Source organism: Delphinus delphis, chromosome 20 (assembly GCF_949987515.2).
Source record: "Delphinus delphis chromosome 20, mDelDel1.2, whole genome shotgun sequence".
In the NCBI taxonomy this organism is placed as follows: domain Eukaryota; kingdom Metazoa; phylum Chordata; class Mammalia; order Artiodactyla; family Delphinidae; genus Delphinus; species Delphinus delphis.
In genome coordinates, this window is record NC_082702.1 from 17,978,822 (window position 1) to 18,006,798 (window position 27,977).

At 42.2% G+C, this 27,977-nt stretch overlaps 1 protein-coding gene across 2 annotated transcripts in view; it reads left to right on the top strand.

Moving 5' to 3' along the window:
• The window catches only part of CEP89 (centrosomal protein 89), an 80,549-nt gene extending 52,800 nt beyond the window's left edge, over positions 1-27,749 (top strand). For both annotated transcript variants that reach the window (XM_059999170.1, XM_059999171.1), the window contains exons 15-19: positions 11,436-11,603; positions 12,401-12,542; positions 16,027-16,116; positions 20,667-20,836; positions 25,570-27,749. In XM_059999170.1, coding sequence (XP_059855153.1) covers positions 11,436-11,603; positions 12,401-12,542; positions 16,027-16,116; positions 20,667-20,836; positions 25,570-25,810 — 811 coding nt within the window. In that variant the 3' untranslated portion in view covers positions 25,811-27,749. The remainder of the gene's footprint in view (positions 1-11,435; positions 11,604-12,400; positions 12,543-16,026; positions 16,117-20,666; positions 20,837-25,569) is intronic.
• Positions 27,750-27,977: the final 228 nt, after the last annotated feature.

The window sequence follows — 27,977 nt, forward strand, 5'->3', positions numbered from 1 at the left end:
TCTTTGTGTTTTCTCTGCTTTCCAAGTGTTCTGTTATGAATGCATATGACTTTTGTAATAGAGAAGAAATAATTTTTTAAATGGTGGGGCTTTCAGCTCAAGGTAGTTGATGTGGGGGGAATAAATGAGTTAGTGCATACAAGTGCTTAGCTTGGTGTATCAGTAAATGCGGATGATAAGAAGTACAGGAACCCAGTGTTTTGACTATACTATTGCATGCTGTCTGGGCCAGGTCTGTACTTTACTTTTCTGTTCCAGTAGAGGAAGGACATTTTTTTGAAGTCATATTCATCTTTATGATTTTATTTTCCTCAAATACTCACTCCTGTGGCTCATTTTTTTTTTTTATGGATGCGTCATAACCACATATCCTAATAGCCCCGTAGAGGTGAGTATAAAAGGTATAAAAAATTTCTGAAGGAAGCCACTAATTGGCAATGGGAGTGAAGGCAATGGGAGATGTGGGCATGGAAGGAACAAACAGGTCACCAAATCTCTTTTAAGTGGAAACTGGGTCAGGAGTGTAGTGGCTCAGAAGGCACTGGACTGGGAGGTGTTTCCTGCTAGTCTCAGCCTGTCAGTAGTGATGCTGTCTGATAGAAATGCCTGAAGCACTCACCTGGGCCATCCTACTTCTGGCGAGCTACCCCCTCCCACCCCAGCCCCACCCAAGTGTTGTTTTGGCTGGGCCAGGCCCTTACAGTTCTTGTTCTGATTGTAAGATGCGCCCCAGCAGCACCATCAGGAAATGCTGAAGAAACAAGTTTCATTCCTCACAGGTCCTGGAGGGTTCACGGTACACCTGGGGCCACACGACAAGGTCGAGGGTAGAGAGAGAGACAGCACAGACCTGAGATTCTGCCCTTTTTGGGGTCAAGGGTGAAGTGCCTAGGGTTTCACGGGTTCACTCTTTACTGGCGAAAGCAGGAATTTGGGTGCAGGAAGGGGGCCACTGAAGCGGTCAGCACCTAGGGCACCCAGAGCTTTCTAAAAGGGGAACCTTATGGGTAAGATGGCCTGGCTCTTTGTCTAGTTGTGTGGCCGGTAGTATGTTTATTCGAGAAGCATGTCTTTGAAATGGAAGCCTCAGATCCAAAGCTTAATGTCAGGCACTTACACCACAGTCAGAAAAGCCGCTTGTCAGGTCCTTACGCTCCAGGAGGGAAAGCCCTGGTGCCAGCTTTTTGCTGAGAGGCTTTGGACTCCGAGTTGACAGGTGGGGTAAGGAATAGAGGAATGAGGAGGGTGAGGTGGGGGAGTGTTGAGCCTGTTGGCACTCTTGGAGAGGAAATCTGTAACGTGGGAAGAGGGGCATGGATTCATCAGAGACGGAGTATGTGAATTCGGGGAAGTGTGTATAGGCGGTAGGTACCAAGACCTGGTAGAAAAATAGGCAAAATAAGGAGAAGGAAACCCAGAGTGTTTCGGTCTGGGCTACTCCACACAGGGGCCAAGGACATCTTGGAGCCAAGGACACCTTGGAGTTAGGCTAAAGGTGACAAAAGGGCCTCTGGGGCTTCAGTGCACTTGCCCTCTGGTTGCCTCGGTGAGGGGGAGCCCTTCCCATGCTGCTGTCATAATAGAGATAACGCCACATACAAAAGAGGAATTATTAACTAGCAGCAGAGCGGCTGTTGAACTAGCTCCTACAATGGGGGTGAGTCTGAGTTAGGAAAGGGTTGTACCTCAGGCAAAGGTGAGGTCATGAAGAAAAGATTTTTATTGATGTAGAAAAAGGTTGGTCTGAACCTCTGCTCAGTGAGCTTCTCGGTATGGTGCACATGTGTCGTTCTCCTATCCTGTTGAAGGCAGTGCAGGTAATCAACCCAGAGTGGCTTATCCACTTTGTCTTGCTTGTTCTGCTTATTGGCAACCATACCTGGAAGGAACTGTGTTGCAGGAAACGGCAGAAGCTTATTTTCCTAGTGAACTGTCCAGTTGGCTTAGACTAAGACTGGTGGTTACAACTTGAAGCTTAGATTGCTGTTTGCTTTTACTATTGCCTAGAAAGCTCGAGCTTACCCGGCTTGGGTGATGGGAGAGAAACCAGGTGTCAACCTACGTCACTAAAGAAATTTAGCAAACTCTTTTGGGGAGAGCTAAGGGTTTGTGGTGACTAGTGGTATCTACGAAAGGCAAGCCTTCCTTATCCTGGTTTTGGGGGGTCCTGTATCCTAAAGTGAAGCCAGCTATTCACATAACTCACCTACACAGATGGAGTCCTGGTCATCAGTCAGCGATGTGTCAGCTCAGGGAGGCACCAGGACAGAACAGTCCCCTGCTACAGTGCACACCAAATACCCAGTCTTCATCCTAAAGTAAGAATAGACGGCTAGATGTGACCAACAGCAAGGAGCATTGGGTGTAGGGGGAAAATTGCAATGGAGGGGACTTAGATGAGCAGAGAAACTCACTTCAAGGGAAACTGAGATTACACAGGGGATTGAGGAGAGCTTTTTGGCCGTGCCAGGCGGCTCAGCTCCCCAACCAGGAATTGAACCCAGGCCCTTGGCAGTGAAAGCCCGGAATCCTAACCCACTAGGCCATCCGGGCCCTCCCAAGGAGAGTTTAAAAGAATAAAATGCCATGGCAAAAAAAGTGTAATCACTAAATAAGAAAAATTAAAAACGATTACCAGAATTTTCAAAAAACATCAGTTGAAGGGCTGAAAGAGAAATTTGTGGATTCACCTAGAACATCAGGAGACAAACAGTTGGGAATGGAGAGAAAAGATAACAGATGGAAGACCCACCCAAGAGGTGCAGCCTCAGATCGTCAGGAATCACAGAGAGATTAAAGAAAATGGAAAGGGAGGCATTAATAGTTGAAGGGCATTTCCAGATCCCTGAAGCCGTTGATTAAAAGGACCCACAGAACCCAAAATTCTCAGACAAAGACTATACAACAGCTGGTGGCTGTGTGCTTAAAGAAAGAAAAGACAAGCTCCAAATTGTCTTCAGGGAACTCTAAAACGTGACAATAGTGGGTTTGAAAAGGAAGAAATAGAATTTTTAGAACTGAAAAATACAAACTCAGTGGATGGGCTTAACTACAGATTAGATACAGCTGAACTGTGAAATAGTGAACTGAAATAGGTCAGAAGCAAAACTAGTTCGGGATGACACAGAGTGTTCAAAGGTTGAGGTACCAGTAGATTGGAGACAAGAATCAGCATAGGGATATATTTAAATCAAAAGGAGTGATTAGAGATAGGATAGCTGAGAGTCTTCCCCAACCGAAGATGACGATACATGGTTTGTGCTGGCCCGACGGGGACAGTTTCCTTCGGAGGAGTTCAGCGGCAGCAGGCTCTTAACAGGGGTGCTGTGGTCCCTTAGATGGTAGCTTCAGAGCGCTGGATACAAGCAAAGCCTGGATGACCTAGGATTTTATTACCAGAAAAAATCCCTTTCAGAAGTGAAGTCAAATAAGGGTATTTTCCAACCCAAACTGAGTGTCACCACCAGCAGACCTGCATTAAAGACAATTCCAGGAGGGTATAGAAGGCATAAGTCTGGAGGAGGAAAGTAACTCAAGGTGGCACATCTGAGAAGCAAGATGGAACTAAAATACAGTGGTAAATTTGTGGATAAATGTAAATGAACATTGATTCTATAAACCAATAATGATAATATCTTTGGGGACTTAAAAATACATAGAATTAAAATGTACAACAGAAAGAGCATATAATTAGTGAGGGTGGTAAATGGGATTTGTGTTCTAAAGTCTATCATTCAGAAGAGGATAAAGGTGTTGATTATAGTTTGAAAATACGCATGATGAAATTTCTGGGAACAGAATGTGTTTAACTTCTAAACTAGTACAGGGAAAGAAAGAATGATTTTTTTAAAAAGTAATCCAAATGATGTCAAGAAAAGGTAGAACAAGTGGGAAAACAGGAAACACAAAATAAAATGTTAGATTTAAAAGCAAATGTATCAGTAGTAGGGAAAGTGAAATAGAGAAGCTCATCACTCACAGGTCCTGGAGGAGGTGCACAGCACTCCTCGCGGGGCCACGTGGGAGGTCAAGGCAGGTGCAGGCAGAGAGAAGCCGCAGGACCTGAGGCACATGCCCTTATTAGGGTCCGTGGGTGGAGTGCTTTGGGCTTCCTGGGCTAAGGCCAATTGGTCAGTTCAAACCAGAAAAGAGCAGGGTTTGGGTAAGGTTCAAGGGGGAGAGGGGGTTCTTACCTAAAGGGTGCATGAGGGGAAGGCCCTGCGAGGTGAGGAAGGAGGGTCGTTGGGGGAGTCATATGAGGAACGTACATTGACTTGTGACTCTGCTGGCTGTTATAGGGCCTGTGCTCCAGAGTGGGGCTAGTGTCTGTTCAAGACCCCCGCAGGCCTCTTGGCCACACGAAATGGATGCCAAGGCAGCAGTATCACGGAGTCGTTTACCAAAACTCTCAACAGCAGCTCTGTGTTGTCGTTAAGATATACATCTCAAACATAAGGACACAGAAAGTTCAAAAGTAAAAGGACAGAAAGAGTTATACTACTCAAACACGAACCAAAAGAAAGGTGGTAAATTATATTAACATCTGACAAGATAAATGTTAAGGTAAAGACTCCACGTAACAAAGAGGATCAATTCATAGAGATAAAAGGTTCAATCCATCAACTAGATGCACCTAAAAGTAAGTTCGTGCCAATACATTTGGAAATTTAGATGAAATAGTCACATTCGTTGAAAAATATAACTTGTCAAAACTGACTTATAAAGAAAAAGAATACCTGAATATTCCTTTAGTCATTAAAGAAATTGAATCCAGAGATCTTCCCTTGAAGAAAACTACCGGCCTAGATACCTTCACAAAGGAGCTCTAAAAATATTCAAGGAGGAAATAATTCTAGTCTCACCTAAACACTTCTTAAAGAGCAGAAAAAGAGTTAATGCTCTCTAATTCATTTTATGAGGTAAATATAACCTTGATACCAAAACCCAACAATGATGGTATAAGAAAGGAAAATTACATTTCATTTTCACTCATGAATCTAGATGTAAAAACTCTAAAAACAGTATTAGTAATAGATGTGAACTTCTTTAATGGTTCTGCTGAAAAATAAAACTGCAGTAAATGTCACTCTCAGTGGTGGAATGTTGCAAGCTTTCCTATTGAGACTGGAAACAGTACAGAGATGCCCTCTGATACCATTTCTAAACAGCATAAACAGCATTGGTTACTAAATGGTAACTAGTGCACATGGCAAGAAAAAGAAAATTATAAAGTTTGGGAAGAAAGAAATAATGGTGTCATTATTTATAGATGATAGAATTCCATATGTAGAAAACAGATCTACAAATAAATCATTAGAAATAATAGACTTTTGCACTACGGTAATCGGAACAGCGTGTTATTGGCACAAAAATAGAAATGTGGATCGATGGAACAGAAGAGAGAGCTCAGAAATAAACCCACACACCTATGGTCAATTAATCTTTGACAAAGGAGGCAAGAATATACAATGGGAAAAAGACAGTCTCTTCAGCAAGTGGTGTTGGGAAAGCTGGACAGCCACATGTAAATCAGTGAAGTTAGAACACACCCTCTCACCATACACAAAAATAAAACTCAAAGTGGCTTGAGGACTTAAACATAAGACGTGACACCGTAAAACTCCTAGAAGAGAACATAGGCAAAACATTCTCTGACGTGAATCATACCGAGGTTTTCTAAGCTCAGTCTCCCAAGGCAGTAGAACTGAAAACGAAAGTAAACAAAGGGGACCTAATCAAACTTACAAGCTTTAGCTCAGCAAAGGAAACCATAAACAAAATGAAAAGACAACCTACAGAATGGGAGAAAATATTTGCTAACGATGCAAGCATCAAGGGCTTAATTTCCCAAATATACAAACAGCTCATACAACTCAGTAACAACAACAACAACAAAACCCAATTGAAAAATGGGCATAAGACCTAAAGAGACATTTCTGCAAAGAAGACACACAAATGGCTAATATCCACATGAGAAGATGCTCACCATCGCTAATTATTAAAGAAATGCAAATCAGAACTACAGTGAGGTACCACCTCATGCTGGTCAGAGTGGCCATCATTAGAAACTCTACAAATAACAAATGCTGGAGAGGGTGTGGAGAAAAGAGAACCTTCCTACAGTGTTGGTGGGAATGTAAGTTAGTGCAGCCACTGTGGAAAACAGTATGGAGGTTCCTCAGAAAATTAGAAATAGAATTACCATATGATCTAGCAGTCCCACTCCTGGGCATATATCCAGACAAAACTAGAATTCTAAAAGATACATGGACCCCTAAGTTTATAGCAGCACTATTCACAATAGCCAAGACATGGAAACAACCTAAATGTCCATGAACAGATGAATGGATAAGGAAGATGTAGTACATATATACAGTGGCATACTACTCAGCCATAAAAATGATAACAAAATAATGCCATTTGCAGCAACATGGATGCAACTAGAGATTATCATACTAAGTCAGTCAGAAAGGCAAATACTATATGATATCACTTATATGTAGAATTCAAAATATGACACAAATGAACCTATCTTATCTGTGAAACACAAACAGAATCACGGACATAGAGAATAGACTGGTGGTTGCCAAGGGGGAGGGGGGTGGGAGAGGGATGGATTGGAAGTTTGGGGTTAGCAGATGCAAACTGGTTTATATAGAATGGATAAACAACAAGGTTCTACTGCATAGCACAGGGAACTATATTCAATTCTGTGATAAACCATAATGGAAAAGAATACGAAAAAGCACGTATATGCGTATAACTGAGTCACTTAGCTGTACAGCAGTAATTAACACAACATTGTAAATCAACTATGCTTCAATAAAAATAGAAATAATAATGAATTTTTGCAACATTGGTAGAAACAAAGTCAATTTACAAAAATCGATTGTATTTCTTTGTAGGAATAAATATGTAGAAAATGAGATTTTGAAAAAGACCCCCCCCCCAAAAAAGGGAAAGAAACGAGGAAGGAAAGAGCTATCTACAAAGCATCACAAATAGAAAGGAATAGAAAGATTCACAGTACTTTTATTGGAAAAATCATTAAACTTTATTGATAATTTCACTGGGTAAAGATTCCAAGTTGACGGGTTTTTGGTTTTGGAGTTTTTTCCCATTCAGTTTAAAGGTGTTCTCTATAGCCTTCTGTCTTGCATTGTGTCTAATGAAAATCTGCAGTGGTTATTATCTTTGTTCTTCTGAACAGTGATGTCTTTTCTCTTCGGCTTCTTCTAATAATTTTCCTTTGTTGCTGGTTTTTAGCATTTACTTAGGATGTACCTTGGTGTGGTTTCTTTATGTTTATTCAGCTTTAGGTTGATTGAGCTTCTTGGGCTGTGGATATATATTTTTCATCAGATTTAGAAATAATTTAGCCGTTATTTCTTCCATATTCTTTTCTATTTTTCCCTCTCTCATCTCTCCTCCTGGGACCACTTGATACTGTCTCATGGGCCTCTGATGCTCTGTCCATTTCTTTTTCCTGCTCTTGTTTCTCTCTGTGCTTGAAATGGGTAGTTTATATTGCTTGTCTTCCAGTTCACTAATCTTTTCTTCTGTAGCGTCTAATCTTTCTATTCTCATCCAACGTATTGTTTACGTCTTCCACTTGTTTTTTTCCATCACTAGAAGATCCATTTGAGTCTTTTTTGTAGTTTTCATTTCTCTCCTCCCCATGCTGTTATTCTCTATTATATGCCATCATCTCTCTGACTTCTGCATCCGTTCTGTTGATTATTTTTTTCCCTCTTGATCGTGGACCCTATTTTATTGCTTATTCCCATGCTTGATTGGATATTGACTATTGTAGATTTTGTGTTGCTGGATGCTAGATTTAGTGCATCGCTTTGAATAGTGTTACATTTTGTCCTAGTGCACACTTATGTTACTAGACAGTAGTTGGATTCTTTCAAAGCTTGCTTTTTTTAGGGTAGGCCCAAAGCAGCCTTTAGTCAGGGCTAGTTTAACCCTACTACAAAGGCAGTAATACCCTTCTGAGGGTTATCGCCAATCCCCCTTATATGATAAGGTCTTTCTACTCTGGCTGGTGGGCTCCTGCACTATTCCCAGTTCTTGGTGAATGTTAGGAATTTTTCTGCCTCCTTGTTTCTCGTGGTTCTTTCCTCGGCCTCAGGTAGTTTCCTCTCATACATGTGCAGATCAGTAGTCAGCCAAAGACTGGTGGTGAGCCCGCCTAAAGATCTCCAGAGCCCTTCCTCTCTCCCTGTCACTCCCTCCTCTCTGCCCACAACTTCTACCTGCCTTGGCCTCTCTGATCTCTGATCTCTGATCTCTGACTCCTCAACTCAGCAAGTCCACTTGGTTTGGTTTGGGTTTTCCCTCCCTGTACTGCAGCCAGGCAGTAAGCTGGAGCAGTCGTAGTACTCACCTTGTTATTTCCCTCTCAGGGATCACAGTCCTGTACTGCCTATTGTCCAAAGTCTGAAAACTGTTGTTTCTTATGTTTTGCCTGGTTTTCTAGCTGAATAAATCTGGTCTCTGTAACTCTGTCTTGGCTGGAAGCAGAAAGAAGTCTTTGTATTTTCAGTCTTCTTCTTTAACCCTTTATCGTAAATCCATGTCAGTGTGTCCAGTAAAATAATAGTTAAATTATTTTTCAGTGAAATAAATGAATTCTGGTTTTTATATATTCTTGAGTTACAGTTGATAAATTAATCTTAAAATTATAAATTGTTATGTATTCCTGCTGCACGTGACAAGTATGCGGCTCCTACCACACGCTTCTCTCTCTGCAAACGTGACAACACCCAAGCTGCTGTTCAGCAGAATGCGTGCCCTCACCTCAGACTGCCCAGATGTCACAGCAACGTTGAAATGCTATAAAAGTTTTGGAGCCATTTTCTCAGTTTCTGTGCTTATCTTGTGGATGAGTAACAGCTGGAGACTGCCCATCTGAGGACCACACTTTGAGTCGCACTGCCCTAGAGAATCCTGCAAGTGTGTGTGCAGAATATAGCCCAAGTGACTGTCAACAGGAAAACGAATGTATAGTGTTTGGTATACTGATACAACGAAATATTCTATAGCCACACAAAAAGACGGGTGAGTCTCATAGGCGTAATGACACTAAAGTACATATAGTCCCTTTGTGCACCTATGAATGGGTCTTGGTTCCCTTTATATCTGGTTCCAATACTGGCAAACTGAACTAAGCTGTAGTGAAGCGTAGATAGACGATGACACTATAGAGATGATTAAGGAGGGACTCTATGACTGGGGGCGTGGGAGGGAACACATGGGAGTGTCTGGGGTACCAGAAGTGTTCTGTTTCTTGACCTGTGTGGTAATTATGTGGGTGTTCACTATAATTGTTCGTTAAAATATGCATTTACCGTTTGTATAGTTTTCTATATTACATTTCACAATTTAAAAATTTAAGTCATGGTTTTTCACCAGAGGAACTAAAATCAGAAATGGTCAGCAGAAGTTTCTTCTGAGGAGTGAGACTCTAGGGATAGAATAGGACACATTTTATTAAAAAAAATTTTTTTAATCAACTATTTCTCCCACCAAATGTTAAGTGTTAACTTTTTGTATGTGTGTGCAAATTGTTTCCACCTTTTTTTGTTTGTTTTAAGAACTATATTGTTAGAAATACAGCTGAAGCCCCTTTTAACCACCATCCTTAGTCCCATTGTTTTCCCTGGCTTTCCAAAAGCAATCACTATCATAAACTTGGAATTATATTTCCAATCTAGTTTTTATTTCTACATGTATCCATGAATGACATAGTATTTTTCTGGTGTGTTTTATGTGTTCATAAGTGAATTCATACTTTTAGTATCTTCGCTTTTTACACTCAATTTTCAAACATCTTTCCATGTTGAGATAGATACATAGAGTTTATTCTTTTTTTTTTTTTCCTTTGGCTGCATTGGTTCCTCATTGCTGCGCACAGGCTTTCTCTAGTTGCGGCAAGCAGGGGCTACTCTTCGTTGCGGTGCGTGGGCTTCTCATTGCAGTGGCTTCTCTTGTTGCAGAGCACCGGCTCTAGGTGCACGGACTTCAGTAGTTGTGGCACACAGGCTCAGTAGTTGTGGCTCGCCGGCTCAGTTGCTCCAGTGCATGTGGGATCTTCCCGGAGCAGGGCTCGAACCCATGTCCCCTGCAATGGCAGGTGGATTCTTAACCACTGCACCACCAGGGAAGTCTGAGAGTTTATTCTTTTTAACTGCATGGTGGTGTTCCATCATATGAAATACTGCATTTTACTTAGCCTATTAATGGAAGTTTAAATTGTTTCTAAGTTTGTTCCTTTAAGCAATGCCCCAGTAAACTTTCTTGTACAGTTTATCGGTTTCCCTAAATACATACCTAGAGGTGGCATTGTTTGGCCATAGTGTAAATGCATTTTCTAGATTTTGACATATTGTTCTCTGAGGCGGCTGTGCACGCCCACCAGCACTTTCCCAGCATTTCCTATTGTCTTTGGTTGCTTTTCATTGTGAACTTTTTGACTGATTTTGTGAATTGATTGATTTTGGTGTCAGGTAAGTGGCAAAAATACCTTTAAATAAAATTCTAAACTGAAAACAAAATGCAGCAAAGAAAAAAGATAAAAGATGAGTTTAATTCAAACCCCAACTCTGTGGGTTTTGTCCAGGTGTGTCCTCTGCTCTTTGACTAACTAAAAGTAGTAAACTAGAGAGCAGTGGAAACTGGAAAATTCCTGACTGAGTGTTCAGGGAGCCAACCGAGGCTGGTCATTGAAATTGTGTGGCAAGTGAGGCAGACCCCAAACACATGCAGCGTGAGGCTTGTTCACTAGCCAGCCAGCCAGCCAGCCAGGAAGTAGTAAACCCCACGTGGTACCCTGGGAGACCCCATCGCTCAGAATGCTGGGCAGCCTCTGTGTGTGTGGCCCTACCTATTCGGTCTCAGTTATTTCGTGAAAATTGACCGAGGGAACCAGTGAAGGAATAACTCTTCTCTCAGGCATCATTTTGCCAGAGTTATATATTGATTGTATGCCCTCCTTGTTTTTGTTTCTTTTATCAGAAAAACATAATTATTTTAGTATGAAATAAAATTTGTTTTAGCATTAGGATTTAAGGAGGGGCAATTATAACTATGTAAAAAATCAAGCTGTCTTAAATTCTTTCTGGAGGGAGTATAAATAAGTGTGTATATACACACACACAATACACATACACACACAGACATAAGCAAAAATGGTGGGCAGAAAAAGGGAGTAAATCATTACCGTCAAAGCAGTGTGTACCAGCTACCCCCTCTCTGCCGCCCTCCGGGAGCTCCCCACCAGCTCTGCCAGGGACTGGATGGCGATGCTCCCACAGAGGCCTCCAAAGGGCCCAGCCAGGCCGGAAGGCTGTGCTGTCCCTGCCTGGCGGTGGCTGCTTCATTTAACCTCGGTGTACTGGGTACAGGCTTGTGATGTTTTTGTCCATCAGCCAGTTGCAGAAGGAAGAAGAGAAAGAAAACGCGGAGATGGAAGAGTTGATGGAAAAGTTGGCAGCCCTGCAAGTGCAGAAAAAGAGCCTGCTATTAGAGAAGAAAAATCTGATGGCTAAAAACAAGGCGCTGGAAGCTGAACTCGAAAAGGCACAGAAAATAAATAGGTGGGTTTTTTTTTCTTAAGCTGTTTTTTTTTTTAATAGTTAAAAAAGACAATTGAATATTCTATTTCATATTCTTTATCTTTTCTTTTTCTAATATTGGCAATGAAATGGAAAGGGATAAATGAGATTATTAAATACCAACATATAAAATATGACCAACATCGGGCTTCCCTGGTGGCGCAGTGGTTGAGAGTCCACCTGCCAATGCAGAGGATATGGGTTCGTGCCCCGGTCCGGGAAGATCCCACATGCCGCGGAGCGGCTGGGCCCGTGAGCCATAGCCGCGGAGCCTGCGCGTCCGGAGCCTGTGCCCCGCAACGAGAGAGGCCACAACAGTGAGAGGCCCGTGTACCGAAAAGAAAAAAAACGTTAAAATATGACCAACATTATTGTTCAATTACGGTTGATAGTCATAATGCTGACCCTAGGACTCTGCAAGTTCTAGAAGTTCTTTACTAAGTGTTTCCCAAAAGTCTAATCCAGAGATTACTGGATTCCTTTTTCAAAAATATCTTTTAAAGAACACAAGCCAAAAAATAGAATAGAATAATATGTATTAGTCTGTTAAGTGTGTTAAGCATTTTGTGATTCCTGTTGATTTGGCTTGGAGTCAGTAATTATGCTTCCTTTAAATTCAGTTACCTCTTCTCACCTTGAAACTAAATAGAAGATTTAGGTTGCTGCAAAATACACTTAAATGATAACATGCTTGCTATTTTATAATACAGATATTCACTATGCCCTGGCCATGCAGGCTAATGAATTTTTTATTCCAACCATTTGGGGGACCTCTCTAGGAGATCTCAAAAGAAAATTGATGTCTTCAAAAAGCAGGTGGAAAAAGCCATGGAGAACGAAATGTCTGCTCACCAGTACCTGGCAAATCTTGTCGTCCTGGCAGAGAATATAACCCAAGAACGTGACAATCTTATGTATTTGGTAAGTTTCCTCAGTTACTTCAAGTATGCTGCAAGTTAATATGCAAACATAATTTTAAAGGTTTTTGTTTTTAATGATCCATAAAAAGCTGCATCTTTTTACATTTCAACCATGAATGTTCAAGTTCTCCAAAATTTTATTTTTCAACCATCAGTGAAAAACATTTTTGAAAGGCAAATAACCCAAACTTTTAAATACTGGCAAATGATATTTTAGAAGGTAAACTAAGGGAATCAGTCCATTCAACTGGGAACAGTAGTCATAAGGCCTCTATTGCACACACAGGTGCATCTTTATATTCTCTCTGTGAAATTGTCTTAATGTAGTCCCTGTTTGAAGATGAGACGTAAGAATCCTAGACAGGTTAAATAGAGTTCGTCCCAATGACACAGTTTAAAGGGCACAAAGAGATAGCTCCAGGGGTACTCATCCCACACTGTTTCTAGTGGCACCAGTCCTGAGGAAAGGAATTGAGTCCATTATTGGTGGTCCCCAGATCAGCGGTCCCCAACCTTTTTGGCACCAGGGACCAGTTTCATGGAAGACAATTTTTCCGTGGACCGGGGTGGGCAGGGGATGGTTTCAGGATGATTCAAGTGCATTACATTTATTGCGTACTTTATTTCTAGTATTATTACATTGTCATATATAATGAAATAATTATACAACTCACCATAACGCAGAATCAGTGGGTGCCCTGGGCTTGTTTTCACTTGCCACTCACTGATAGGGTTTTGGTATGAGTCTGCAGGCAATTCATTTATTATGGTCTCTGTGCAGTCAAACCTCTCTGCTAATGGTAATCTGTATTTAGAGCCACTCCCCAGCGCTAGCATCACTACCTCAGCCCCACCTCAGATCATCAGGCAATAGATTCTCATAAGGAGTGTGCAACCTAGATCCCTCGCATGCGCAGTTCACAGTAGGGTTCGCGCTCCTATGAGAAACTAATGCCGCCCCTGATCTGACAGGAGGTGGAGCTCAGGCGGTAATGCGAGCGATGGGGAGCGGCTGTAAATACAGATGAAGCTTCACTCGCTCGCTCGCCTATCGCTCACCTCCTGCTGTGCAGCCCGGCTCCCAACAGGCCGTGGACCAGTACCAGTCTGTGGCCCAGGGGTTGGGGACCCCTGCCCTTGATGGTGGAGCGCTGCTCAGCCAGCAAGAGTGATGCTGTGGGCGTGATCTCACATCTCCACACTGATTTTAAAAGATGTCTACAGCAGATCGTGCAGTTAAAGGAGACAGATGCTGTGCCAAGCTGTGTGTTGAAAAGAGTCTGATAGAGTTTACCACAAAATAGAACAGTGAGTTAGATAACTGTATCTCCAAACGGTGAAATGACAGGTGATTTTTTAAAAAATCTTTTTTACCTATCTGCATTTTGTGATTCTTCTACTTTGAATACATATTGCTTATGTGCATTTAAACATGTTTCTTTAAGCAGTGCTGCAGATCTCTGGTGGCATAGGATTAGAAGTAATAATTTAATGCATGTCATTCCGAGAGCCCAGTAGACTTTCTGTAAGGGTCAGAAATCAGCCAACTTGGAGGTAACTCCACCCTTCCTCAGGGTGATTGAGGGGCAGAGAGTCTGTCAGGATGTGTCACAGGCTTATTCCCATCTGTTAGAAAGATGTTAAGTTCCTCCTTAGGAAAATGGACACAGGCTTTTAGCCATTGTTTACATAAGAGGACATATAAATAGTATACAGCTCTTGGGGCAAAATGTTGATCTTTACTTGTAATAAAAGAAATGCTAATTAAGCCAGTCTTGAGACTCCATTTTGCACTTATATTAGTGTTACAAATTTTTTTTTAAATCATAGTAGTTGCTGGTAGGAGCGTGGTGCGTGTGGCTATACATTACTGGTGATTTCTGAGCCCTTCCCCGAGGCTTTGAGAGGCAATTTGACTTTGACATGCCATGGTAGGACCCTTAAAAGCATTCAGACCTCCTGAACCGGTAGTCCCCGCCTGAGAGGTCGCTATCCCAACCCAAGTGCTGAGGTCTCTGGCATGTTCTGTACCAGTGCTCAGTGCCCATTTCCTCTTCTGCTGTGTCTCCTGAGCTTACCCACTGGGATATCGAGGGCAACACAAAAGCTTGTTGAAAGATGGAAAGTGCCAAGCAGACGCACTCATCCAGCAAACGCTCATGGGAGCCTGGCTGCCTCGTGTCAGGGCCATCTTGTGTACAGGGTGGGACACGCTGGTTCCCCCAGGAGGCAGGCCCTGTACCTCCTGGTTGGGCCAGAGAACATCCCAGGCTCCCGTGATGAAGTCAAGAGCCTCCTCGACCATCAGACGGTCCCCTTAGGCTCACTCCTCATATTTGTGGACCCAGGATGGACATACAAATGGAGGCCATATACTGCTTGTCCAAATACTTAAAAGTTACAGATTAAGCCAACAGACTATTAATAAAATGTGTTCTCTCCTCCCGCCTTGACCTTTGTTATTTATGGCCTGAAAGCCAGGCTCAGATTTAGAATCTTCAGACCCTCCAGATGCTGGGGGAGCTGCTCTCAGCCTGCCCTGGCTCCACCCACCACGAGGGACCTCAGTGTGCACGCGGACTGCTGTCCCCTTGGCCCTGCAGGCTCCTTGCCCCTGGCAGCCCCAAGACCAGCCTCTGTAGCTGGGGTTCAGGGGTGGTACTGGCTGCCTCTGCCCTGTCGTGGGACTGTTGGCCGTGCACCCTCACCTTACCCTGTCCTGGTCTCCTGGGCCTTGTGAGAGCCCCCTGTATAGTAATTTATTGATACTGGCATCTTCATTCCGAATCCCTTTAGGATGGGTTTCCATGTGACTTGCAGCAAGTTTAATTCCCTGGGTCTTAGTTTCCCTTTCTAGAAACTCACTTGTCACTACTGTACTACCTTAGAAGGAATGCTCCCCTTTACTTTTTAAAAAAATTTTACCATTTGAAATGGTTAATTTACAGTGTGTAGTAGTCCATGTCCCATCTGGATATTAATCTAAATCATTCCACTTCAGTGACATCCCTCTTTGATCTACTGCCCGTCACATTTGGTTTGGAGAATGGCATTGTGTGTTCATCTCAAGTTATCCTTAATTTTGTTAATTATTCAGATAGTCCAGTGAGAAGTTTATCTGCATGTTGGCACTTGTTCCTTGGATATGATGGAAGGAATGGTATATACCCCAAGAATAGAGAAGTGTCCTGGAAGCCACATCCCCCTTGTTTGAGGGGCTCAGATTTTCCAGTTGTACCCAGAAGGGGCGCCCAGACTGCCGTTCCCGGCTCTTGCCCTCCTCAGCTGTTGGTCCAAGTTCTGCCCACAGCCCTCACACAGGGGATAGGAATCTGGAGGTGGGGGGCTGGAGAGGTGTCAGGCCAGGACGAGTGGCAGAATGGTAATACTCTTTGTAGTAATACTCTCAGCAGAAGATGTTTTATTATTTTAATTTTCCTGTTAAACTAAGAGCCCATTGTTTTTTTTTTCACTTTACTCTGTAGGCTAAATGTTTAGAAAGTGAGAAGCATGGAGTTCTCAACAAAATCATTGAAGGCAATATTCGCTTGGGAAGGTTGGAGGAAAAAGTCAAGGTAAGTGGACATTTAGCCACTCCTAATGGGAATGGGCTTCCCGGGGTCAGATTTCCATGTTTAAGAAAAGGACCCATTTTGCATGTATGTATCACTGATCATCCACAGAGTAAAGCAGTATTGGGTTTCTCTGGCAGAAATAGCACCTCTCGGACTTCTCTGGTGATGCAGTGGTTAAGAATCTGCCTGCCAATGCAGGGAACACGGGTTCGAGCCCTGGTCCAGGAAGATCCGACATGCCGCGGAGCAACTAAGCCCACGTGCCACAACTACTGAGCCTGTGCTCTAGAGCCTGTGAACCACAACTACTGAGCCCGCGTGCCACAACTACTGAAGCCCACGCACCTAGAGCCCGTGCTCTGCAACAAGAGAAGCCACTGCAATGAGAAGCCTGCATGCAGCAATGAAGACCCAACACAGCCAAAAATAAATTATTTAATTAAATAAATTTTTTTTTAAAAAGCACCTCTTGGGACTTCCCTGGCAGTCCAGTGGTTAAGACTCCGTGCTTCCCCTGCAGGGGGCACGGGTTTGATCCCTGGTCAGGGAACTAAGGATCCTGCATGCTGTGTGATGCAGCCAAAAAAAAAATAAGAAGAAATAGCACCTCTCCATTCATTAAGTAACCTTTAGTTCATCTGCACAATAAGATACCATGCAGCTGTTTAAAAACAAAAAAAGATACAGAAATATCTCTAGGCTCTATCCTTGCTTTGTTATTTCTTCCAGAGACAACATCACCTTTCAACAGACTATGTAATTTATTGATTATGTTTGTTGGTTACTGTTTGTCTATTCTGACCAGAATAACAAGTGAAGGGATTTTTTTTCTCTTTTTCTGTTTTTGTTCACTGGTATATCCCAAGCACCTAGAATCGCACCTGGTGCATAGTATTCAATTAATTCAGTAACTATTGGGGGAATTAAATAATATATTTTACAATTTAAAAAATGTAACAAGATCAAAGGCAGTATAGAAAACAGCATCTCAACTCTGCATCAGAAAGGCTAGAAGGACTATACCACACTATTAATGATGGGAATCTGCATAGAAGTATTATGAGTAATAAAGAGCAGTTGTAGTTTGTTCTTTTCTTCCTGGTTTTCCTGTTGGCTTTTATTTCCCAAAGAGAAGGTCTGATCTTCAGAGCGGTTGGCCTTGTCTTGGGAATTTGTCTCATTATTGTTCAACTGAATAAGAGCAGTAAAAATAAAAAAGTTCCACCCAGTCACCCAGAGAAGAAATCTGTGAGCCAGATCCAGGTCAGATAGGGCAGGATCTCTGGGAAAGTGAGGAGAAGAGACCTGGAAAAGGCTTGTCAAAATTCAGAGGTGACAGGGACTTCCCTGGTGGTCCAGTGGTTGAGAACTCCACGCTTCCAATGTAGGGGATGCGGGTTCAATCCCTGGTCGGGGAGCTAAGATCCCAAGTGCCTCGTGGCCAAAAAACTAAAACATAAAAAAACAGAAGCAATATTGTAACAAATTCAATAAAGACTTTAAAACTGGTCCACATCAAAAAAAAAAAATTCAGAGGTGACATCTCAGGAGACCTTAGCAAAACCCTCCTAAAAGTGAGGACATCAACTTGGAAGTCAGGGCAGTGATGAGATCTGGGAAATCAGAGCTGCAGGCAGAAGTATTTCAGAACCAGGCTGGGTTCAGAGAGCCAGAGAAGGGACTGCAAGAGAAGTGGTGTGTGAAGCTTGGAAGTTGACCCATTGCTCTCACCGTCGCAGGAACCTCATCTCATCCCAAAAGAATTCAGTGGCCTCCACACAAAAATTCTTTAAGAAAAATAGAAGTATAATTTTCTTACACATGATGTAAGCGCATCAGAAATAATGTTGCCACAAGGGAGATCAAAATTGAAACCTGTACTGTAAGGTGAACTGATACGTTGGTAGGTAGATAGACAAGTAAGGATGTAGGCAGGTAGCCAGGTAGCTCAAACTCAATAAAACAGTAAAAGCTGGGGAAAAATGCCAAAAAGCAGAGACACAGATGGCCAGACAAAGGAGGATGTGAAATGGAACTGACATAACTCAGGGAAGAAATAGAAGGAAAGGAGAAATGTAGACTAAATTATAAGGAGCCCAGGGAGAAAGATATCATAAAAGCAGGATAAGGGACATAAAGGATAAATGAGAAAGGCAAAGACAAGAAGGCAGAAATAAAAAGAACTAGTAGAGGGAATTCCCTGGCCATCCAGTAGTTAGGACTCTGTGCTTCCACTGCTGGGGGCCCGAGTTCGATCCCTGGTCAGGGAGCTAAGATCCTGCAAGCCGCAAAGTGCAGCCAAAAAAAAAAAAAAGACTAGTAGAAAGTGATAGGGATGCAGTTTACCTAAAGCAGAAGTCAAAACAATGGTACTTATTCTGCTCCAAAGAATAATTCTTAAAAGTTTTTATTCATAAAATTTTCTGAAATAAATGAAGAGTTGAATCTACATATTGAAAGGGCACGTTAAGTACCTATGAAAAACTGACCCAGGATGGCCCTAGAAAATTGACATCCAGACCTGTGACTTCAAGATAAAGAAAGAATACCTCGGACACCCAAGCAAAAGACCAGGGCATAAGAAAAAGAAAATCATGTTGGCATCACACTTCTCAACAACAACACTGAATGCCAGAGAACAATGGAGTTCCATCTATGAATATTCAAGGATGTTTTCATCCAACCAGGCTGCTCTTCAGACAGCTGTGACCATATAAGAACTCTGCAACATTTTTTCTATAAACCTTTCCTAAGGATCCATCAGCTTGAGTTCAGCCAAGAAGTGATTGGGCACATTTCAGAAGAGTGCTGCTCATGAGCAAAGGATATACTTAGCTGTGAACTGAGCCTTTAAAAAGGCAGGGGTAAGGCTGATGCAACTACATGTAGACATACTACAACCTGACAACGTAGAAGGAATACAACCAAGGCAAAAACGATAGGTAAAGGGGGAAGGAAGTTAGAAAGTGGAATGAACTTGCTGATTGCGTCACCTGTAATAACTGAGGTCAAAGGATATCATTTAAAGATGAAAACTTCAGTAGGAGGAGCTTAAGCATATTTAAGTAGGGGAAGAGTGAAGAAAAGATTGTCAGGAGCTAACATTATGCTACTTTAATAAATAAGGGGCCTAAGGACATGTAATATAAAGGCATAAAAATAAAAGTAACCACAAGAAGCAAAAGAGATTCATTCCTTAATAGCAAAATTACAACAGCAAAAAAGAGCAAAGAAAACAGACTACATTAAAGTCTTTAAAAATGTGTGTAGATAAAACAATAAAACATAAGATAAAATCGAGGCAAACAAATCTGCCCTATAGAAAATATAAATGAGCTGAATTCACCCATTAACAGGAAACAATTTTAGATTATATTATAAAGGAAAACACTATTACATGCCAGAACCAAGAGACAGTCAGGAGCAGTGTTTCAGAAAGATGAAAAATAAAAGGATGAGTGAAGATAATTCAGGTTTATGCAAACAAAAGCAAAGCATAGTTGCGATCTTTACATCCGCCAAGAGAGAGTTCAGGCCAAAAGCACTAAACGAGACCAAAAAAAAAAGGAGAGGGCTTGAGAATGCTAAAGACTACAGTTAATAATACATAGTACTTATGAATGCCTACGTACTAAATAACACAGCAGCAAATTTTATAAACTACAGGAGATACAAGGGGAAATGGAAACTTAGTGATAATAGGAGCTGTGGTCCGCTTCTCTTGGTCTAAGACAGATCAAGAAGTTATACGAAAGTAAGAATATAGAAGATTTTACAACATAATCTATAAGGTTTATTTATGTGTGTGTATGTGTGTGTGTGTGTGTGTGTGTGTACACACACACACACACACACACACACACACATACAGAACAATCACAAAAATTGATCATAGACTGGCTACCAAAAAAAAAGAAAAAGCCTCAATAAACCCCTAAAGTAGAAATAAGGCAGACGTTTGTTGATCAAAAAGATAAATACCAGAAATTAGTCAACAAAATCAGAGAGCAGAAAATGTTCTTTCACCTGGAAATGTAAAAACTGTATAGTAAACTAACTCTTGGGTCAGAGGAGATGTATAAATTGAATGTCATAATTTCTAATGAGAACTGAACCTATGGGAACTACACGTCAGAATCTATGCGACAACAGTTTTGGAAATGCTCTGAGGGAAATCTATTAACCGTAAGAACTATACAATAAAAATGTAAGAAGGAAAATAAGTGAATCAGGCTTTTATCTCAGTCACCTGTTTACCAATAGAGTATGACAGACCTTGCCAGGTCCTTCTGTTTTAATTTTTATTTGTGGCATATAAAAAACTAGGCACGATGCAAGTCAGAAATTTGGTTTTATTATACTTGAAATTCTTTTATTACTTTATGTGACTTTTGTCATCCAGACTTGCCCTCTCAGATCAGACTTGCCCAGGGCTTACTCAGTTCAGGGCCTCTTACAGGCCAAGGAGTGGAGAGGGAACGCATCCACAAAGCTATTCGCCTGGGCCACGGGCAGCACCCCCTCACTCAGAGATCATCCTCCTCCCCCAGGGGTACAGGAAGCAGGCGGCCCTGAAGATGGGTGACATCAGTCACCGTCTGACAGAGCAGCAGGAAGACTTTGCTAGCAAGACAGCTCAGTACCAGCAGGAGATGAGACACCTCCATCGGATGCTGCAGGACAAGCAGGATGTCCTGGACCAGGCGCTGCAGCAGAAAAGGTCTGGCCACCCCAGCCCCGTTGCCATGTGTTTGTTTTTTGAATGTTTGGTAGAATCCTCCAGTGAAACCCTCTGGACCTGATTTGTTCATTTGATTGCTTATTTTTGTTTTTACATTTTAGTTTTATCTGATTTTAATATTAAATTTTTTTAATATTGGTTTTTTTATTTGCTCCTCGTTTTTTTTCTTTGACAAGATTTTCCCTAGCAATTGACATAGAACGTTGTATAAGTTTGAGGTGTACAGTGTGATTTGATATACATATATATTGTGAAATGATCACCCCAATAAGGTTGACATATCCTTCACCTCATGTAATTACCATTTTGTTGTTGTTATGGTGAGAACATTTAAGATCTACTCTCTTAGCAACTTTCCAGTGTACAGCACTGGTAATTATAGTCCCAGTGCTGTACAGTAGATCCCAGGTCTTTAATCCCTCCTTTAAAAATTCCTGTTGTTTGAATATTGGACTTCCTAAATCAATCCAGTCCTCTCATTGTCCTTCCCTTTTCCCCCCTCTTTTCCATCTCTTTGATATTTTTATTCTATTCCATTTTCTTGGGAGATTTTATTAATCTTTGATTAAATGTTTTATTTCTGCCGTTATGTTCTCATTTCTGAGAACTTTAAATTTCAGATTCTTCCCATTTTGTAAGATCACAGTCATAAGATTATGGGTATATCATGTTCTCTGTGGCTGTAAGGTACTCTGTCAGTTACACCTTTGTCCTTTAAACATGTGATAGAGGAGGTATTGCCAGTGTATTGAAAACCCTGGGGAATGGCGCATGTTTTGTGGAGGTGAACCTGGTGGTCCCCTCACGTAGTTTGGGTTCACATTTAAGTCGGCCTTTTCAGGATGGCTGTGTTGTCTTTGACAAACTGGGACGTGAACTGATGCACGTGGAAGAATCATAATGACACTCGGATGTGATTTTCTTCAAGTTACAGTAGAATCCGTGTATTTGTTACCAGACAGAATGCAGACAGCTGTTTATGTTTTCTGTCAGCCAGATGTTTCTTAATGCCAGGCAAAATGAAGTCTTATCTAACAGGTTTTCTGTAGTCACAGAAGTTCTTACCACCATAAGTGGTCACTTTGTAAAAGTTGGGCCGGTACCAACTTTCTTGCCAGACAGGAGGTTTAGAATTGCGTTAATAAAATGGAACTTTGTTTTTTACTTTCTCCCTTTTTCCATGTTTTGCCCTTTAATGGTTTGAAAGTTAAACATTCTGTTTATGTTCTTTTAGTGGTTGCCCTTGAAATTTCATATGGATACCTAACATTAACAAAAATCTAAAGTTAATCAGCACCTCTACATCTCTACCCGCAAATGCAAGACCTAATGCTCTAACCTAATTATTTCCCACTCAGTTTATATGCTCTTGGTGTCTAGTGTCATTACATGTAGATACAGGTACGTGAAGATGAAAAGCAAAGATCTATTTTATATCATTGTTTTTAGCCCCAGAAATTACATATAACTAGTTTCAATATAGTTATTTTATTTTGATTTACCTAGAGTTTACCAGTTTCTTTGCTTACTATTCTCTTTTGCATCTTAGACCTTATTTCTCAGATTATTTTCCTCCTTCCAAAAGTACATGCTTTAGAAGTTTTAGTGAGAGTAAGCTTTCTTAGTTTTTGTTTATCTGGAAATGTCTACATTTTGCCCTCATCCTTGTGAGTTGATTTTTGCTGGGTTCTACCTTGACAGTCTATTCTCTCAGCACATTCCACTGTCTTCTCTGTTTCATTATTGCTGTTGAGAACTCTTGTCATTTTTAAAACTAGATGATCCATCATTTCTCTTGCCTATTTTAAGATCTCCTTTGTCCCTTGTAGTCTGCAGTTTCATTGTATTTAACTATGAATTTCTTTTCACTTATCTGCTTGATATAAGTTATTCTCTATATCTGTGATTTTGTGTCTTTCATTACTTCCAGAAAATTCTCAGTCGTTATCTCTCTCTCTCTTTTTTTTTTTTTTTTTGGCTGTGCCGTGTAGCTTGTGGGATCTTAATTCCCTGACCAGGGATCAAACCTGTGCCTCCTGCAATGGAAGTGCAGAATCCTAACCACTGGACCACCAGGGAATTACCAGTCATTATCTATCTCTTAAAATAAGTCTTTTCCCCTCATTGTTTCTAGATTTCCTTCTGGAACTCATATTAAATGTATGTTAGACCTTCTTATTGAATCTTTTCATGTGTCTTATCTTTTACATTTTCTATCTCCTTGTTTTTCTGGTCTACATTCTGGGTAATTCTCAATATTTCTGTTTACTAGTTCTCTGTTCAGTTTTGTTCAATGTACTGTTTAACCTAGCCATGGAGGTTTTTTATTTCAACAACTGTATATTTCAATTTCAGAAGTACTGTTTGGTTCTTTTGAAAATCTACCTAGCCGTTTTTAAAATAAATTTTTGGTCTTTGCTTATCTCTAATACATCTTTTATTTCTTTTAACATTTTATTCCTAGTTATTTTATATTCTGTGTGTGACAGCTTCATTATCTGCAATTTGGGGGTCTGAAATCTGGTTTTGTTGACTCTTGCCCTGTGTGGCTTATTTTATTCTACGTACAGTAATTTTTTTACCATGAACTCACCTATGGGTTGAGTTTAGTCTGTGGAGTCCTAGGGGCCTGGGCTGAGGATGTTTTCTCCAGAGCAGGTTTGCATTTGCTTTTCTTTGGTGCCAGAGAGTATTTCCAAACCTGGAGTCACTTTAATTTTATTATTAACTTAAAAAAGAATCTACAGTAATGCTTTTTTTAAAATACAAAAGGACTTTAAAAATATTCACAGGGAATTCCCTGACGGTCCAGTGGTTAGGACCCTGCACTTTCACTGCTGAGGGCCTGGGTTCGATCCCCAGTCGGGAAATTAAGATCCTGAAAGCTGCATGGCCAAAACCAAAAAAAATTTCACGATGCCATTATTACATTTACAATGAATGTATAATTTCTTAATAATATTTTTATTAATATTTTTCTGATAAATTTTTCTGATATTTCTTAATATTTTTCTGAGCTGCATTCTGGGTGGTTTCCTCTGCTCAATATTCCACTTCATTAATTCTCTCTTTGGTTGTGTCCAATGTACTTTTAACTCATCCATTGAGTTTTTTCCCTGATTGTCTCAAAAATGTCTTTTTACTCTTGGTTCACTCCAGTCAGGGGCTGGGGATGCTCTACAATGGGGAACAGTGTATATTCAAACCCCAGATTCATTTGAGAACAAGTCAGTGGCTACAGTCCCCAAGGAGCCTTTCAGAGCAGATTTCTTTTGAAGATTGGCAGATTTTTCCACCCAACCATCCCTCCTTTGAGGGTTCTTCACATATATCCACTTACCTGCCTAATTCTGGGACACACAGTTCACAGTGTTGCTAGGAGGAAGAGGGGAAACATGGATGTGAGTGAGCCCTGTGGTTTTCTGTTGCACCCAGTTTGCATGTGCCCAAGACTAGTCTCCATTCTACAGAAATCTGGGTTTCTAGCATGGACTTTTGTCCTCAAAGCAATACAAACATTTTGTTTGCCAAACTCTGTGGTTTCAGTTTAATCCTCTTTTTTTTTTTTTTTTTTTTTCCACCCTTAGAGATTTCCTTCTCTCTTTGTTTTGAGTTTAACTGTACATTATCATGATGTAATGTATCAAACATCTGGGTGTTTTGCATCAGAAAATGGAAGCATGGAGATTTTTTAGACATAGAGTAATTAGTGGGCATCATGGGCTTTGGAAGGAAACAACAGTTCACGAGGAAAGTGACACTGGACGAGTGGATGTGTCACTGGCCTCCCTGAATCTCTGTGGTGTCCTCCTCTTTAAACAACAGGGCTGAGTCCACCTGGTAATCCAGTTGCTAACATTTTGCGTAACCACCGGGCAGTGTCTGTGAAAGAGCTGGCCTTCCCAGCCCTGCCGTCCTGCACGAGGCCCATTCCTCCTCTCAGGCTGAGGCTTGCTTTTCCCTCCCCGTGGGGCTCATGTGAGGTGGAGGCAGGTATCTGGTCTGCTCCCCCAGTGGACCACAGCCCTGTGAGGACATGTGTACCTTGCCTGCCCTGTTTCCTCAGCTGCCCACATGGGGCCCGTCACACAGTCCTGGCTCAGCCTTGGTTCCCTCTGGACACTCGCCCTCCTGGCACATGGTCTGGGCCAGTCTTCTCTGTGACCTGGGCTGTGATCCTCACTCTCCACAGTTGGTCTCCTCCTCACCCTCTCACTCACTCTCTGTGTCTGGGCCCATCAGTGACTCTGTGGATGGAGGCTGTGAAAGGTGTCTGAGTGTTGGTCAGGTCGCAGTGGGGACACTGGAGAGGCCTACAGGGCCCATGCTGTGTGGGCGCCCACAGCCAGGCCGTTGCACTGTAGGTCAGCCACTGCAGTTATCGTGTTTTATTTTTGTAACATTAATGCCATGGAGAGCAAAGGGTGTGTGCACTGGTGCCAAAATGGAAGAAAAGGCAGGATGTAGGGAGGAAATCTAAGACGTCATTTTCAGCCTGTGCCTTTGTATTTTTTTCTATTTCCAGGGGACATCGGGCTTCATTCGACACTGGGAATCTTTGCTTCAGAACCCACGCACAATGGGCTCTGTTCTCTGACTTTAAACATTCTTCCACTTGGCTTCTCACTACTTTAGGATTCATAAGGGATCTATAAATATTTTTTAAATTGTGTTATTTTAAACTTTTTCTTTATATTGTTTATTTCTCTCAGAGAAATGGAAGGTGAGCTTGACGTTGTTTGGGAGTCCACCTCCAAGGAAAACCGAAGGATCCGAGAACTTCTCCAGGCCACACTGGAGAGGACAGGCCCGTGGGACAACACCAGAGCTTTCGCGGACCACTGCCTGGACGGCATCTCTCAGGGAGACATGCAGGACGGCTGCCGCTTCAGCTTCTGTGACCTGAAGCCGCCTCCCACCTCCCACCAGGGTCTGCCGGAGCCCCTGGGCTAGGGCCCCTCTGTGGAGAGGTCTGCCCTATGCAGGACAGGGAGCGCGGAGGAGAGGGCAGACTCCCGCCCACCACTGCAGCATTTCTTCTCCTCAGGGCAAGGAAGAAATACTGTCTCAGAAATTTAACCTGCTTTTTTACATTTTGCTTTATTTTAAAAATGTGCTGCTGAACTATATTTAGCCAGTGCACGTCCTCTGACCCCATTGCCACCGAGCCGGGCTCTGTGAGATCCATTGCTCAGGCTAACAGGTGACCTGGCAAGCTGGCCTGTCTCCGGGCTCCTAGGTCTGTGCTGGGAAAGCCCCAGAGGGAAGGGCGGGCAGGCCCGAGCTCTCAACCTGTGTGTTTGATGAGTTAGTTTCATTGGCTGAGCCGTCGATGGAAGCCCCAGCGATGAGACCTGTGCATTCACTCTGGGTGATATTTTATTGTTTGGCAAAAAACAGGTGCTGGTCTTCGTGCCCCAGTAGGTTGTACAAAATCTGTCCTGCCCTCTCCCCGAGCCCTTCCCTGTCCTCCTGGAAAGGTAATTTTTCTGGGGCCACGTAACCTCGCTCCCCTTCTGAGAGCCTTGACTTTGAGCACCAAGGTGGGATCCCTGCCGCACTGCCACCACCGAGAAGGATGCCGGGGCCGTAGTCCAGCTCCACCCTGTGCCATCTCCTCAGGTAGATCACCCCTGCCTCCAGGGCCGTTCCTGGGACTCCTGGCGGTAATGCCAGCTGTCTAGGGCTGCTTGTCCCCGGCATGCTGGAAGAAGGCTGCAAAGGATCCTAAACAGTGTATGGAGGGTAGAATCCTGTCCTATCCTTTTACCAAACCCCTCATAGCTAAGGCCTGTGTGGTTTCAGGTGTGCAGATAGACCCAGCGTTGGTCCCTGGTCATATATAAAAGTTACACACATGTGTTCTTTGATTGCTAAGTGGGAAGTTGACATAGAAAATCATTGTTCTTTTACATTTTAAAAGAGGTTGGGTGGGCTAGATGTTGGGTGGGTGGTAAGGCCTGACTGCTGGTGGGGGGGCTCCTGTCATCCTGCCGGTTTCCAGTCTGAGCAGCAACCGGTCCCATTCTCTCTTGGTCCTCGTGAGTCTTCATGTGGCTCTAGAAAGGTCCTGATCAGGTTGAAAGGAACCCAAGGCAAACAGTTAGAAAACATGAGCCCGGGACCCAAGTGAGCCCTGCTGCCTTTGGCACTATTGAAAAGCAGCCCTGGGGAAGTCAGGACTGAGTGGAGAGGATCCAGGCACAAGTGTGGGTGTGCGTTTGGTGTGACAGCAGCTGGGGGGCTGTCCTGTCTTGCCGTTGTCCCGTGCAGAGGGGTGGAGGGATCAGAAGTGACGCCTTTGCCCCTCAACCTCTGAGAACATGGGAGAGACCCCACCCTCTTCCAACAGCTTACATCTCTGTAGACCAGCGGGTCTTCTAACTCTTAGGAGAGGGGGGAATTCTGGATTTTATTAATTTTGATATAAATATATTTATTCAGCCAATATGTTGTGGATGCTTACCTATGTGCACTGTTTGTTGAGAACAGCAGTAGTGACGAAGGCAGACATCATTATAGAGCGTGCAAGGTGCTCAGAAGAAAAGCACCAGGACAGAAGCCCAGAGCCATGAGCTCCCAGAGCAAGCAGGGGCTCAGTGCATCACGGGAAAACTGACGTGTGTGTTGGAGCATGTGGGTAGGTGAACCTGCCTTCTCAACTATAAATTTTATGAAATCTAGATATAGGTCAAGTATTTCTGATGAAAATACAGCATCCGAATTGAGATGTGCTATAACACATCTGGCGTATAAAATATACACCAGATTTTAAGCCTTACTATGAAAAAAATAATTAAAATATCTAATAATTTTTATATTGGCTTTATGTTGAGATAACATTTGCATATATTGGGTTAAATAAAATGTTATTAAAATTGATTTCACCTGGTTTGTTTTTGTTGTTTTGTTTTTTGGTTTGGTTTACTTTTTTTAAAATATGGCCACTAGAAAACTTTAAATCCCATATGTGGCTCCCATTATATTTCCCTTGGACATTAAGAGAATGGGAAGAAGCTGAGGGGAAAGTCAAAGGGACTCTTCCCAACAAGGTGGAAATTTTTAAAGGGTTATTAATAAATAAGGTAAATAAGGCAAATACTGAAAGTGACAGAATAAG